The sequence below is a fragment of the Pipistrellus kuhlii genome, unplaced genomic scaffold, assembly GCF_014108245.1.
Source record: "Pipistrellus kuhlii isolate mPipKuh1 unplaced genomic scaffold, mPipKuh1.p scaffold_m20_p_14, whole genome shotgun sequence".
Classification (NCBI taxonomy): Eukaryota; Metazoa; Chordata; class Mammalia; order Chiroptera; family Vespertilionidae; genus Pipistrellus; species Pipistrellus kuhlii.
The window spans coordinates 21,825,711-21,841,625 of record NW_023425449.1 but is presented as its reverse complement, the minus strand read 5'-3'; the positions used below and the strand labels follow the sequence as shown (position 1 = coordinate 21,841,625).

Sequence of the window (15,915 nt, the reverse complement as noted above, 5' to 3'; positions counted from 1 at the left end):
GGCTTTACACAGTAGGGGGGTCGGGGGCCAGTTGGCTTTTTTTAAAATGCAGCCTCTGATTCTTTTTTCTCCAGAGACTATTTCCTGCCCTGTCAGGGGTAGGGAAGAAAGCTAAAAGGAATAGACCTTGTAGGTTAGCACTGTGAGAGAGGGACATGCGAATGAGTTGAAGGTTCCCTAACTCCCTTTGAAGAACTTGACTGAATTCCCTTGCTTTCCATGAGAGCTGGTATCTTCGAGTCTGAGCAGGTCAGACACTGTGGAAACTGAATTGGTTTGTGTCTCACTGGTATTCTACTAGGAGACATTTAGGTCATAGATTCATTTGCTCGTCTGCACTACACTTCCATTTACTTTGTTCAACAATCTACTGAAAAACACGTCTACGTTTTTTTTTTCTTTCCTCTTTGCTTGGGTTTTTATACTTGAATACTATCTATCTGGAGAGATTTTAGAAAGAAGGTGAATTTAATACATGTGGTCAATACAAGTCTGAAACTATACCCTGGAGATAATCTCCCACATCATGTAAATTCAGAAAATGAGAGTTTTCTGAATTTACATGGTGCCTAATCTCGCCAGTATCTTACAACTAGTTGATAATGGATCCAAAATCTAGAAACTGGGTCTAGTTGTCTTTTCACTGCATATTAAAATGACTAATTAAATATTTCTTGAAGCTTATTACCAACTTTAATCAAAGGCTTATGAAAGAAATATTGAGGATACCAATTAAAATGTGGTTTTGTATATATGAGGACTAAAATCAAATAAATTGAAATATTTTAGCTCCAATTTTTCTATCTGCATTTTTTAAAAGAATCTGGCAACAAGTTATAAGCAATCGCTATGAAAAATACTAACCATTATTTCAAATAGGAACATGAGAACATGACCTCCATTTTGCCATTAAGAGAGGAGAGACGGTACCTTAAGGTAGAACTTGGAGATCTCAAAGAGACGCTGACTGCAGGCCATGAAGCACTCATGCGCCTCGGTGATACTGTGCTTCTTCAAGGTTTCAGCAACCACTTCCTTCAACATCTTCAATAGAACATAAGACATGACTAATACTTTGTGGGAAAGGTACAAACGTTACTTCAGCTTTGAAGTTAAATTCTATACATTTATACAATTTATGTAGCCATGCTAAAGTCAAAACTGAAAGGAGATCTGAAATGTCTACCAAGTCACACATGTCACAGGATAATACCTGCTAGCAAGAAGTGACTGGAGTATCTTAAGAAGGCAATTAAAATTGTGGCTTCTGAATTGAAATTTGAGTATACAAGCTATACATGGCAGTCTACTTATTTTTTTATTAGAAATTTTTAAACTCTGAAAAGTAGGGAGAAGATTTTATAACAAATCTCTATCAACCACAATCAAGGAGGATTGATCTGTGGCTAATTTTGTTTCATTTACCAGCCACCCACTTTCCCATTACCCTTCTTACACTGGATTATTTTAAATTATAGATACCATTTCATTCATAAAAATTTCAAGCACACATTTGAAATGAATTAAAGGAATTGCTTGCTATATAGAATTAAGAGAGATTGTAAATAAAACGTTACCCGTGTATGTTTCTGTGATCTTGACTCCTTAGTTTGTCTCAGTGCTTTTGATTCATGCACACTTTTTTGACCTGAACTGGCTTTTGTAGTGACTCTTGGAGTTTTATATCTATGAACAGGTACAGATGGACAAGTCATAGATAATGCTCTCTCAAGCTGTGGCTTTTTGGATGTCACTGCATGGTGGTGATGATTTGCATTGCCACTCATCTGAGAAAGAAGAGAATCTGAACTTTCAGATTTCACAAGCCTACTGTAGGGGGGGGGGGGACAAAAAACATAGATTAAGTGAATCAACAATGAGGTCCATTTTCTGTCCTAAATGTTATAGCTATATCCTTTGAAATATAAACCCAAAAAAACAAACAAAATTTCTTGCTACTACCGCCTTAAATAAGCAACCAACAACTTCATATTATGCAGTTGCTCTCTTAGTTCTTCAAATGAATGACTAAAACACAATTTCAGCAATATTACTATTGCCCTCCCCATGAATTTACAATTTCTCACATAAATCAGCTAGGGAATGCCTGGTAGTGCTATTTAAAAGCTCAATACTTATTTGTTAAGTACTCACACATTTTATTAAATGATTTTTGCCAAAGAAACCATAACCTATGGTTTGGTTTCTGTGTACCTATGCAACTACCTGTGCAAAATAAAAGTTAAAACAAATACAAAGAAAGCTAACTCTTGCTTTAACCTTTCTACATCCTTAAATTTCCTTTTACAAGGCAGGGTCTCAGAGTCTTCAATTCTGCTATCCAATAGGCCACAATATACTTTGTTTCCGTAATGCGTCAGAGATAGAACACTGTCACAAAATACAGTATCTAAATGAATTTGCTTTTTAGCTTTGTTAGGTATAAAAAGACCCATGAGTTTGTGAAGTCCTCATGAAAATAATTTAGTTATTTCATATCAGAAAAATAGTGTTCTAATATAGTTGTTCAAAAGATAGATTTGAACATTTCACTTATATATATTTCATACTTTTGGAAATATTAAAAAAAAATAATTTAAGATTTTCTTTAGATGTCAAAGACCTAAAGTTGACAAAGATTCTGAAGATAAATAAGTTCATGTATTTGAACATTTTATTCAGTTAGCAAAAAAAAGTATGCAGAAAAATTTCACATAATGCATTATTATATTATGGAGGCTTTAAATCTTTATTTATATGAAGCAATAGGTATTTATTTACTTGAGAGAGGAAGATGGGAATATCCATTTGCTGTGTTATTTATTTATGCATTCATTAATTGATTCTTCTATGTGCCCTGATCCAGGGCTCAAACCCAAAACCTTGGTATACCAGTAAACCGTTTTATCCAACTGAGCTACCTAGCCCGGGCCTGACACCGGCGGTTTTAAAATGGCTTCCCTTTAAGCAGCCATTGCAAACAGGAGCTGTGAGGGCGAGGAAATAAAGAGCATCCCCAAACACCCTCTTCCACAGAGCAGCGCAGCTGCTTCATCTATTGCATAAGATCTCCAGTGTTCCGTGGCTGGAAAACTTTACAATCCATTGTGTTAATGGACTGTGTATTAGCATATAAAGCAAGCAAAAGTGTATTTTTTCCAAATCATTTGTTTTTATAACTTATAAGCAAGTCATCAACTGCTCATAATACAAACAAAATTGTGGTATGAAAGAATTGATCTAAAAATCTATACAGAGAACAACTGAAAAATAAGAAAGATTACTATAGGGGGGAAATCATCTAAGGACTAACTAGCATGCTTTCAGTCCAGATACTATTTGTGTGTACTTAAGAGCACCTTCTTTTGGGATCCAGGCAGTTTAGGTCTCTCGATCTCCTTTTTAGCCGGGATGCTTCAGTCCGGAGTTCAGTCTGTAAAGCTTCTCCGTCAGGGACGCTTCCAGGCTCGGACAGAACCGCAGGAGATGGGAGAGGGCTCAGAACCGTGGGTACCGGAAAACTCTCTCTGGTGCAAGTAGTTTGAGTTTCATAACGAATAAGACGAGACTGAAGTTCAGAAAATCCCCCATCTCTTTCTAAAGATTTTTGATCATCCAAGCAGTATCTAATTAAGAGAAAGATCATGAAAACCAAAGCCCTCACAGCAATTAGAAAACAAAACATTTATATTTAAGAAGTTCTTATTTTACTTCCTAATAACCATTAGAAGGTTGAGCGAATGGCTGACTTCCTTCACAAGTTTTTTTCTTGCCAGTAGATGACATGGCAAGAGAAATCAGATTAGCCCAATCTGATTCCTCTTTCCATCACTCTCTCCTCTCCCTCCCTCTCTCTGAAATCAATAAAAACATATTTTTAAGAAATAAAATAAAAACGGTCTAGGGGATTTTAAAGAAGCTCCCACTTAAAAATGACTAAGGTAAATTTAGTTCAAACAAAAGTCCAATCTGTAATCACTGCACAAAAGGATACCAGCTAAAAACATGAATACTTTAAATAAAAAATTTAGCTAAATTGAAGTTTATTTAAAAAACATACCTAACTCTTTGATGTTAGAGGAAAACACATAACCTCTCAAATAAGAAATTCTTTCCCCAAATATCAGAAAGGAAAAGCATGAACAAATGGCATTTATCTTTTCATGACTTAGTAGTTATCTCTGAATTGCCTGTTGTTAACAATTTACAATTCTGAATTATTTAGATTTAAATTAGCATTTTATATATGACTTCTTTCAGAAATGATATATTATTGGATGTTTTAGCTCCTATTACTCATTCTAAAGTCCTCAAAGCCAATTTCTTTTCCACACTCAGACAGAAGTTAATATCTTAGTTTCCTGTTGCATGTTCAATTATATTGTTCCTTGTAATTATGAGTAGTATGACTCTGAGTACATAAATTAGTTTATTGTAATATCTACTCCTATTGTACACTAGGCTGTTTCCAAATGGGGTTATTATGAATAACACTGCTCTGTACATTCTTGTACAAGTCTTTTTGCAATGTTACATTTACAGTTCTCTAGGCAAATACCTCATAATGGAATTTCTGAGACATAGAATCTGAGTATTCAAGTTTTATAAGAACCTGCCAAATCCTCTTCTGAAGTAGATATATCATTTTATACTCCCACCAGCAATGTGCAAGAGTGCTGATTGTGCCACAGATTGCCAACATCTATCAGTCTTTTCAATTTTAGCAATTCTGGTGGTGACATGGAATTTTATTTTACGGATGTTCTACATTTTACTTAACCAAGCCCCTAAAGTTAGGCATATTTCTAAAATCTCTTATTTTAAATAACACTGTGAATACCTTTGCATAACTTTCAGTGTACATCACTAATTTCTTCATTAAGCTAAATTAAGCAAACAGATGTTATCAACATTTGAAAAATTTTCTATTCTACATTTCTTGCTAAGATCACTTCTGATGTTTATGTTTGACTTGCTGTGTTGAAGGCGTTCTTTTTCACTGTGCACAAATTGGAAACAGCTGGTTAGAGAAAAATTATGCATTTTACATATTTTTCATATTCTTCCACTACTTCTAGTAGTTTTTCAAATCTTTTCTCAACAAAACAACATATAAACAAAACTTTGGATCTCCTTTTCAATACATATAACTCTCAAACTCTTTAGTTTTCTTCATTTTAATTCACTGACTAGAACATACAGGAAAAAAAATTTTTTTTTTTAAAGTGGTGGCTGCAGATATCTTTTCTTGCACCCGACTTTAATGGGAGTTTCATTTTGATGCTCAAAAATAAAGTAACTGAAGATTTTGCCTCTAGTGTCAAACATAAATAATCCTTCAATAAAATAAATCTTCTTTAAATGTATCAAGGAACCAAAACAATCTTAGAATGACTTGTTGGGTGGTGACCACATGTATTTTCTCAGATTGCACTACTATCTACCCAATGTACTTGAGCTAGAACACTAAAAAAATTCATATCTCCTTCTTTCTCACCCCAACATCTAATTGGTTTCTCAAGTTCTTTACCTGGCTCTTAAGTTTGTATTTTCCTTCCTGTTTTCCCTGTCTTGATAGTATTTTAGTCTTTCAATATCTCTTACTTAAAATATTTCAAAGGACAGTTTATCAAAGGATAATGAGATTTTTTTCAATGAAACAAATCTAAGCATTTAATTTCATGCTTTAAAAATAAGTTTTCTACTGCCTCCAAAATAAAGATCACTTTGTCTTCCATGTCAACAATAGTCTTCAATGACTTCATGATATGGCCTCATTATTGTACAATATACATTACTTTTACTAAAAAATGAAACTGTGCTCTGCTGGCGTAGTTCAATGGTTGAGTGTCAACCTATGGATCAGGGGGTCACAGTTCAATTCCCGATCAGGACACATGCTTGGGTTGCAGGCTCATCCCCAGTGTGGGGCATGCAGGAGGCAGCCATCAGTGATTCTCATCGCTGATGTTTCTATCTCTCTCAACCTCTTCCTTCCTCTCTGAAATCAATAAAAATAAAAATAAAAAAGAAGAAAACCCGGAAACTGCAATTTCCTCTTCCTAGAATTTGTATCTCAGTACTTCCTTCATCCCCCAGATGCTCCCTTTTTGCCAGGTAAACTCCTAATCATTCTTTCAAACTTAGTTCCAACTTTCTCTTTGAAATTCTCTCAAATCGTTCCTGGCGTTAATTTGTTCCATCCACTGGGCCATTATCTATCTGTATTTTAACACTGTACTTACATCATGTGTTTCAAGTTTGCAAGCCAATCAAAAGAGTGTATTTCTGCTGTTCACTGATAAACTTAAAAGTTGCTTCTTAAAGATTAAGGTAAAATTAAGTCCTTTTCTATTTCAATTTATGAAAAATCAGTGTAAAATAATGTTTTGCTTTAAGAATGTGAAATATTTTCCAAAATGAACCTGAAGTCTTGTAAATTTATTGTAAAACATATTATCGCCATCTTGTCCTTGTGAAATGGTAGCTGTGCACATGCCCTTAGGAACTGCTAATACCTTTAAGCAAGAGAATCCTTTGAAATTTTATTCAAACTGGTCAATTAAGATTCTACCAAAATTCACACAATATGAACATGTTATAAATGGGAATACATTTCATCTAACAGTGTCTGAGCAATTACAGAGTAATTAGTGACCAGGGAATATTAATGTGACCAGAAATAGTGTAAATACATTCATAATACAGGCACCAAAATAATTCTGAGTAAAATATCTAGTAACTAACAGTAGGATGTTTAAATGATGTAAAACTGATTAATTATCCAATAACCTTGTTTTATTACAATAGAAGACGAATTATTTGTATATGTACTACTTTGTTTTTGACGTATTTTCTCTTTGGCTCTATATCTCAATTTATATAATTTTGTTATATTTACTCTTAAAACTCAAATAAGATAAGCAACATCAACAGCATTCAGGAGAATTAAGGGTAAATAAAAATCTTACTCAATTCCATGATAATGACACACTGAGGCTTTTTCAAAAGGTAAAACTTGAAGTTTCCGAGGACTGAGTTCTGGGGTCAGAACAAAAGTCTTTTCCCTGAAATAAAAATTTTTAAACTTGTATTTGAAGTTTATTTAGTGACAAAGAAAACACTAGAAAATATCTAAATAAAGAAATCTGACTTCCCTCAGTTCAAATGAATCTTACATAGGGTAAAAATGAAAATATCAGAAAGGGTAATAAGAAAATGAAGCAGGAAAAGGCCTGTCGACTTTGTCTCTTACATTTTCTGTGCCTCAGGTTTCTGAAATTCTAATGTTATTTATTTCACAAACTATTCTGAGACATGGACAAATCAAGAATGAAAAATGATCTGTAGTGGAAATTCAAGAGGAAGATCTGGGATTTTTTTTTTTCTTCTCTTGATGTAGTGGACTAATGTCTATGCATTTAGTTAAATTCTTTTTTTGCAGAGGAATAATTAAAGTCAACTTAAATCTCGGGTAACAAAGGTTGTATTCACTTCCTACTATAACACATGGGACCTAGATTTTTCTTTACCCAGGAATGTAGTCATCTTGACATGGACTTTAAGAGTCAGCAAGCTTTTAAATACTACAGATTATTAGAGATTGATTTCCCTTCCTCTCTAAAATCAATAAAAGTATATCAAAAAATAAAATTACACAATTTTTGTTATTAAGACCCAAAGTCAAGATGCTCAAGTTTTCTAACTCACTCCCTCTCTCTGTAGTGAACACGCATATGAAGGCAAAAGCTCTATTATTATCTCTGAAATATAATTACTTTCAAATAGAGCCTTTCCAAAAGTTATCTTTAAAATCAGTATTTGTCAAAATAACCTTTGTAAAAGTGACTGAAATGATCTATAATTTTTAGTGTCCTTTGGAAGGGTTTTCAAAATAATGAATTAACAAAAAGAAATTGGGGTTGTGAACAAATTATTCAAATCTCACAAGTATTTGATGTCATGATTTTAGCTGCAATTAGTCAACAACAGCAACATCCAGTTTTTATTAACTAGTATCTTAGTAAAAATTACCTTAGAAGTCAAATTAGTTATAAATTATCCATGGAAACAATGAATTCTTATTTACTAATGTTATGGTTTCAAAAGAATTTTTATTCCATTTTCCTATTTTTTTCAGTTGAAAAACTGTTTTTTGTTACTATTAGGCATGATTGACAATGTCATGACAAGTACATAGCAGCAAAATCAAAACTAGACAGTAATAAAGAATTGAGAATGAAAAATATGTGTTTGCAAGCCAAATTATAATTTTTTCCTTAAAAAGAACCATCCTTTGTATACAAAGTAGAAACTACTAACTTTCATAGGAAATATGCTGAGGTTGCTTTTATTATTTGTTTATCTTATATTCAATACCACAAAACATTAGGACATTTGGTAAAATGTGAGGATTATGGCCAACTGATAAACATTGAGATCAAATTGAGAATTTTGCCTAAGTGGCACAGGACACCAGTAAATGGGGAAATGAGATGCCATGTGCTTTTTCAATGATTTAAAAAAAAAAATAATTGGAAATTAAAAGTTTAATAACTTACCCCTTTTGAATCTGTAAAGGTTGAAGATCTCCAACTGGTAATCCATCTGAAGTAAAGAATTTCAGCAATTCTTTAGCATCCAATAATGTGGTCGAATCCCGTGCACCCTCCTTCTGGCCCAGCAACTGTTCAGATGAACGAGGAAATGAACCAGCTCTAGGAAAATAATGTTACGTAGATTTATTAAAAGTGGATTAGAATTCTGAAAATCAGGAAAAGATGACACGAGCAGAAACCAGAAAAAATACACAAAGAAAATTGAAGAACTACACATTTAGGAAGAAAATAAAGTAAAATCTTTGCAAATCATTTAATATCAAAGTATATTTTAAAAACCTGTACAAGTAGATGACAGTTACCATAACTTGCAGTTACCATGTCAACAAGGGTACTACTTAACTAAATTATATTCTTATAAACTAGAGGCCCAGTGCATGAAATTGTGAATGGATTGGCCAGCAAACGGGGCAGATGGGCACTGTGGGAGGTTGGCAGGCTGGGGGAAGGGGCCACAGGCAGTGGGAGTACATTGACCGCCGAGGGGCAACTCCTGGGTAAAGCATCTTCCCCCTGGTGATCAGTGTGCATCACAGCACCCGGTTGTTAGGTAGCTTAGGCTTTTATTATATATATATATATATATATATATATATATATATATATATATATATATATAATAAAAGCCTAAGCTACCTAACATCTATATATATATATATATATATATATATATATATCTATATATATATATATAGATAGATAGATAGATGATGGCATGACTAATTATTTAGTAGCATGAAGTTACCAAATTCATAAAATTTAAATCAAAACTCTCTTGTATGTTCTGAAACCCCACAATATTGTAAATTTTAAAGGTAGAGATAGAATGTTCAAATTTTCTATGAACTTGAAAGATTACTTGAAGCACAACCATGAAATGAGGCAGTAATCAGAAATCTCTCCAAGGTCTCTACTAGCCATGATTATACCACTATTACTAAGCACTGAATCATTATTATACCTGACATATATGCAGCACTGTATACTTTTCAAGCTATTTTATATACAATATAGTCTTAATCCTCACAAATTTTCTTATAAAAGACAGGATAGGTCTTACTTCAAAATTAAGTTAGCACCTGAAAATAAGTACTTTGTAGAGTGAAAATCAGCACACTAAGCCTAAAAAAAAATCATATTCCTATTTTTCAGATGAAGACACTAATGCACATGGTTTGCATTACAGAGCCAGGGTGACACAGCTATTTGAAATGACAGCCAGAAGTAGACTGACTCTAAATTGGGTACTATTTCTACTCCATCACTCTATAAATCCGAAAAGCTCTTAAAAAGTTTTAGAAACTGGATAGAGAAAAACACTTTAGTTTCAGAGCATTTTAAAGGTTATATCAAGTACTGAGTCACAGATTATGCTATGGCCTGTCACCAAAGCATACATAAAACCTTACAATACTGGCACAGAAAACTATCACCTGACTTCATATCAATTCAACTCTTTCCTGGGTATTTTCCTACTCAAATCAAGCATTTTTAGTGATAATTCTGATAAAAAATGATGACATTATGGGTCAGGACTGACATTTTTATACATTTAAGATCAATAATGTACCGACGGGGCCCCTTCCCCTGCCCATTCCTTTTATTTTTAAATTGAAAATATAAATCTAATAAAAACAGTCAGACAAGAAAATTCTCAACTATGTTCTATGAACTTTATATTCCAGGAGGGCAAGAACTGCATTATGAGTTTAATTTAATTTCTATATAGCTATTCTCTAATAGTAACTCACAAAGGGTTCCTAATGAAAATTACTCTCAATCATTTTACAGGCTGAATGGAATGGGAAAATGTATAATTTGCATTTATATAGTCCTGGACACAAGAATATCAAAGCAATTTAAAAGCCCACTTGTGATCAATTAGATTACCAAATATGTCTTAGATTAAATAAAAAAAAACAACAAAGAAACAAACACCAAAAACATTGACAGCACTTTATCTTGTTCAGTGTTTTCAAACTTGCAAAGTATTTTTTTTCATAACATTATCTCATTAAATTTTTCATAACTATGAAGAACTCATGTTGTCATCCCCTCTTAAAGATGAAGTCAGAAGCCCTAGCCAGTTTGGCTCAGTGGATAGAGCATAGGCCTGTGGACTGAAGGGTCTCAGGTTTGATTCTGGCCAAGGGCACATGCCGGGGTTGTGGGCTTGATCCCCAGTAGGTGGCTTGCACGAGGCAGCTGATGAATGATTCTCTCTCATCATTGATATTTCTCTCTCTCTTCCTCTCCCTTTCTATCTGAAATCAGCAAGAATATACATTATTAAAAATTAAAAAAAGGATGAAGCTGCAAAGTCACAAACAGGTGACTGAGTTTGTCTAAAACTAAGTTCTTGTGACTTCTGAATATTACCACATATTGGTCCTTTGTTCTCCATTTAACCTGTTTTAATACAAAACAAATTCTGGAAATATGCAACAAAACTTGCCCACAACCAAGAATTTAATGGTATCTCCCATATTTTGAAGTACCCACAAGTATTTATGGAGCATTTTACTTTGTAAATCTCATTGCGAGGTATAAAAAGAGTTCATTGATGATAATTTATAGACTCATAATCCCAGCTCATGATTTAGTGCATTGATTGACTTGAAGCAGGAGAAAGAAGGTGAGGAGTGAAAGGAGATAAACATACAGATGTATAATGAGGTAGAAAAGGTAGAATAAAATAAGTCTCACGAATAATGCAGTCCTGAGATGCTTAAAAAAAGAAAGATAACAATGAGTTGCAGCATCTAAAAAAAGGCTTAAGAGAAAGGTGATATTTGATCTAGACCTTGAATGACAAATAAGCTTCTAGTCCAAGATGGTGGATAAACATACATTAATCTTTCCACTCCACAAAGTGAAATCAAGATATTGACATACCAGACACTAAAAGTCATAATAGGGCTTAAAAAAAAGGAATAAATTGATGGTAGATCAAAGAGTTCAATGAATTTCAAAAATTTAGAAACTAGAGCAAAAGCCTCAAAAAGAACTAGAGAAAAAAAACTAGAAAACAAATAGAATCTGTCTTCTTTTTCCTGTCCTACAAAGCCACAGTGATTCTAGTTGTGGGTTTACAGTGTTCAAGTAGAAAGGATGAGTCCAAAGGGCAAAAATCAGATGACATACTTTAAGAATCTTACCATAAGAGTTGTTTAAGTACCTCCCACACCACACTTCATCCTATACCTTTTAACTCCAAATTAAAGATAAAAAAAACTGCTCTTTGAAGAACCAGAACTAGGTGCCTTCCCCACTGTCAGCAGTGACATCCCCAGAATAAGTCCCCCTCAGTGTAGTTGGTAAAGACCAAGTGAAACTTATCAGGCAATTTCCATCCTGCATCACCCGTCTCCCAAATATTAAACCAAGTGACAAGAGGTTGGGAACAAGACTACACAAATATAGGGAAAGTACAACTCAACTACCTATGCAGAACAGCCAAGTACTACATTCTTAGCTGTGAAAAAACAAACCACCAGACACTGGAGAATAACTACACATAAAAGAAAAACACCAATGGAACAAAAAAATCAGATCCAAAGAATAATGAGATCGTTCAACAAACAGATAAAGCAAGTTAAAAGACTTTAATATCCTTATAGTATTTTCTCAGTCCTCAACATCAATCAAGAAAAACAAATTGCTAAGGAAAAAATGGGGTAGGGAACAAACAAGAATTATTAGGAATTTAAAATACGACTACATAAAAATTTAACAAAAAACAATGAAAGCAAAGGTAAAGAAAATATCCTAGATTATAGAGTAGAAAAAAGATAAAGGTATGGATTATTGAGGGAAAAACAAAGTAGAATGACAAATGAACCCATGATGCCTAATGTTAAAATAGGTATTTCATAGAGATAAGAAAGAAAAAAAATGGGAGAATATTCCCTAAGAAATAACAAGAGTATTTCTCAGACAATAAAAATCAGACAAAAGTCTTAAGATTAAAACATCTCACTCCATAATGTTATGGCCTCATGTCATTTCAGAACATTAAGCAAAACAGAAAATTCTAAATGTTTGAAAAAAAAAAAAAGAAAAAAAAAACACCTATTAAGGAACAAAAATTGAACTGTCATCAGACTTCTCAGTAAGACATGAGAGTCAAGAAAATACAGGATTAAACTAGAAATGTGATTTTAGGGTAACAGTTGTTCAGGTAAAGGGTGAGTCCAAATTAGAGTAGGTGAGAGAAAATGATTTCAGGGGGAAAAAATAATTGTCTATTGCAAATAACATAAGGTTCAGAGGTAGAAGGATTAAAAGTGAAGAGGAACAGAGATGTTCATTTCCTCTCCCTTTACAATGAAAAAATAAAAATCGGTAAACCATCTCAAATGGACAGAGAGAAGCTGAAGTTTCTTTGTGAGGAAATTGTCCTTTTGCCCATCTTCTTTCTTCCTCCTGATCTATAAACATAAAAGACACTCAGGGAATGGTCTTAAGCCCTTTTCTTTTCTCTGTATGGTCTCACCAAGTGATCTCATCCACTAGTGTTTATTTAAAAATCTCTTTTGATACGACTTCCAAATTGACTTCCAGATTTCTCTAGTCCACTTGCACAATCCATAGAGCAAACTTAGCATTCTTTATTTTTCTCCCTAAAGTTGTCCTTACCCAACTTCCCACCAATTTTCCCCATCCCATTCATGCCCGGATTGCAGTTTATATCCCTAGTAGGGGGCATGCAGGAGGCAGATGATCAATGATTCTCTCTCATTGATGTTTCTATCTGAAATCAATAAAGAAATATATATTTTTTAAAAAGTTATCTCTCACTTTGCCTAGAGAAATGCCACCTAACTTATCTCTTTATTCCTAATATTTCCTCCTGCAATCTATTTGCCAGAAAAGAGACAAAGTAACTTTGCAAAAACATATTGCATCATTCTTTGGTATAAAATCCTTCAAAAGTTTAGCAATCCACTGACAATAAATTCTAAAATTGTATAATCTAGAAGATACTTCACTTTATTCACTAGATCTCAGTACAAATGTAACCCCCTTGAAGAGCTGTCTGCCTCTCAGAGTTAGTTAAATAGCTCCTACAACATAGAAGAATGTAAAGCACAAGTAGTTTAAAGTGGCTCAAAGGGGAATACTCATACTTCATTCCATGTGTTCCTGTGTTGTTTAAGTTTTTCTTACATATCCATATAATTATATTGATAGAAATCTATAAAAGATGGTCTGACAAGGCATTCACTGAAGTGTTTACTGTGATTATGTACACCGAGGAAGTAGAAGGCAAGGGAAGAAAGTATCTTCTCAAAGTATTTCTCTGTAATACCCATCCATCTATCCATCTCTTTATCTTTCTATCTATCTATCTATCTATCTATCTATCTATCTATCTACTTATAATAGTTAGGCATATATTTTTTATAATAAAACTATAAAAAAATTAATATCTCATCCCTGGCTGGGTGGTTCAGTTGGTTGGAACATCATCCCATACACCAATAAGTTGTGATTCAATCCCCAGACAGGTACAGGAAGCAACCAACCGATGTTTCTCTCTCACATCAATGGGTTTCTCACTCTCACTCTCCCTCTCTCAAATCAATAAAAACATATCTTTAGGTGAGGATTAAAAAAAAAAACAAAAAAAACAAAAAAAAAAACTAGTACATAAACAAATGTAAGGTATAGAAAAGTTCACTTTAAAATACTGAGCTGTTGTCCTGGCTGGTGTGTTCAGCAGTTAGACATAGGCCCACAACCCGCAGGATCTTGGATTTGATTCCCGGTCAAGAGAAAACGCCTGGGTTGCAGGTTTATTCCTAGGCCTTGGTCAGGATGTATGCAGGAGGCAACCAATCAATGTGTCTCTTTCACACCGATGTTTCTCTCTTTCTCCCTCCCTCCCTCCTTTCCACTCTCTCTGAAAAGCAATGGGAAAAATATAATGGGGTGAAGGATTAACAAAAATCAGACAATAAAATACTGAGCTGTTTAAATATTACCTCATTTTTTGTTTAGCTTTTTCAAATGTTTCCAAATTTTGAAGAGCATGCCTTTCTGGCCATTCCAGAGGATTGGTTTCCACTAGACCTGAAGAAATAGAATCCACTGGACTGGTGTCTAAAGAGAAAGAAATACAAATAAGCACTAAAAAGCACTAATACACAGAAGTTATCTACATTAAAATGTACACACGTAGATACACTCATACATCCGTGGGGGGGGGAGGGTCGGGGGGGTTGAGTGTGCATAAAGGCATATTGGATTCATTGTACAATTCTTACCTCAGACATTCAGTGAGGCTCTCTGATAGCCTGAAATGTGCAAATACATATAAAGTATTTTGGAAACAAACAAACCAGTATTAAGCTTTCTTTATTTTTATCTCCTCATAATAAAAATGCATCTCTCAAGACCTACATCAAGTCTCTTAGCTCCTAACAAAGAGTTCTGTAACTGTCCTAGTTATATTTCTCTCTTCAAAATTCATTATGTATCTACCTAACAAATATACAGCATTTACTTCATACAAGGTAACTTCCTAAGCCATTTATAAAGAATATAATCCTCATGACAATCTGTTATCCCTAATTTAAAGATAAAGAATTGAGGCTCAGAGTGGTTAGAAAACTTGCCCAAGCTCACATAGCAAGCAAGCTGCAGAGCTGGGGTTCAAACTCCTTACTCTTGCTCCAGAGCCCATGCTGTTATCAGGAAGCTATGCACGGTCACTTATTGAACACATCTCCCAGTTACAAGTAACCCCATACTGTCTCCAACATCTTTCAAATTATTCCAAACTGCTACTTAACTTTGGGACTGACATGTGAAAATGATGAAATGATAATAGCAATATAAATAACAGATCAACATTTTTTTGGCACTTATTATGTTTTAAGTGTTATATGTGTCAACTCATTCTTCACAATAAGTCTAGTGAGTAATATTCTTATCCCCATTTTAACATGAGGAAAGAGGCACAGAGAGGTTTAAGAACTTGCCCAGCCGAAACCAGTTTGGCTCAATGGATAGAGCGTCGGCCTGTGGATTGAAAGGTCCTGGGTTCGATTCCGGTCAGGGGCATGTACCTGGGTTGCGGGCACATCCCCAGTAGGGGGTGTGCAAGAGGCAGCTGATCGATGATTTTCTCTCATCGATGTTTCTAACTCTCTATCCCTCTCTCTTCCTCTCTGTAAAAAATCAATAAAATATATTTAAAAAAAAAAAAAAAAAGAACTTGCCCAGACAGTCAGCAAAGAAGAGACAAAATTGAGACTTGAACCCTGGCAGTCTAGCTCCAGAGCCTAAGCTC

The 15,915-nt window shown here is 34.1% G+C and overlaps 1 protein-coding gene and 1 long non-coding RNA gene across 4 annotated transcripts in view; both read right to left on the bottom strand.

Annotated features, from left to right (window-relative positions):
* LOC118718246 (MDM2 binding protein) overlaps positions 1–15,915 on the bottom strand; it is a 47,358-nt gene that overhangs the window by 2,129 nt on the left and 29,314 nt on the right. The window contains exons 15-20 of one of the 3 annotated variants that reach the window (XR_006741565.1): positions 14,606–14,723; positions 8,562–8,717; positions 6,972–7,067; positions 3,360–3,626; positions 1,578–1,830; positions 931–1,067 (exon numbers count right to left, since the gene is read on the bottom strand). Coding sequence is in view for 2 of the 3 variants with exons in the window: in XM_045581400.1 (XP_045437356.1) it covers positions 931–1,044; positions 1,578–1,830; positions 3,360–3,626; positions 6,972–7,067; positions 8,562–8,717; positions 14,606–14,723 (1,004 nt within the window). In the remaining variant the exon portion in view is untranslated. The remainder of the gene's footprint in view (positions 1–930; positions 1,068–1,577; positions 1,831–3,359; positions 3,627–6,971; positions 7,068–8,561; positions 8,718–14,605; positions 14,724–15,915) is intronic. The other 2 variants (XM_045581400.1, XM_036436878.2) reach the window with 2 other exon arrangements.
* On the bottom strand, positions 359–919 carry LOC123652301. Its single transcript, XR_006741566.1, has 2 exons — positions 661–919; positions 359–492 (listed from the first exon to the last, which is right to left on the bottom strand). It is a non-coding gene; the product is annotated as an uncharacterized LOC123652301 (long non-coding RNA).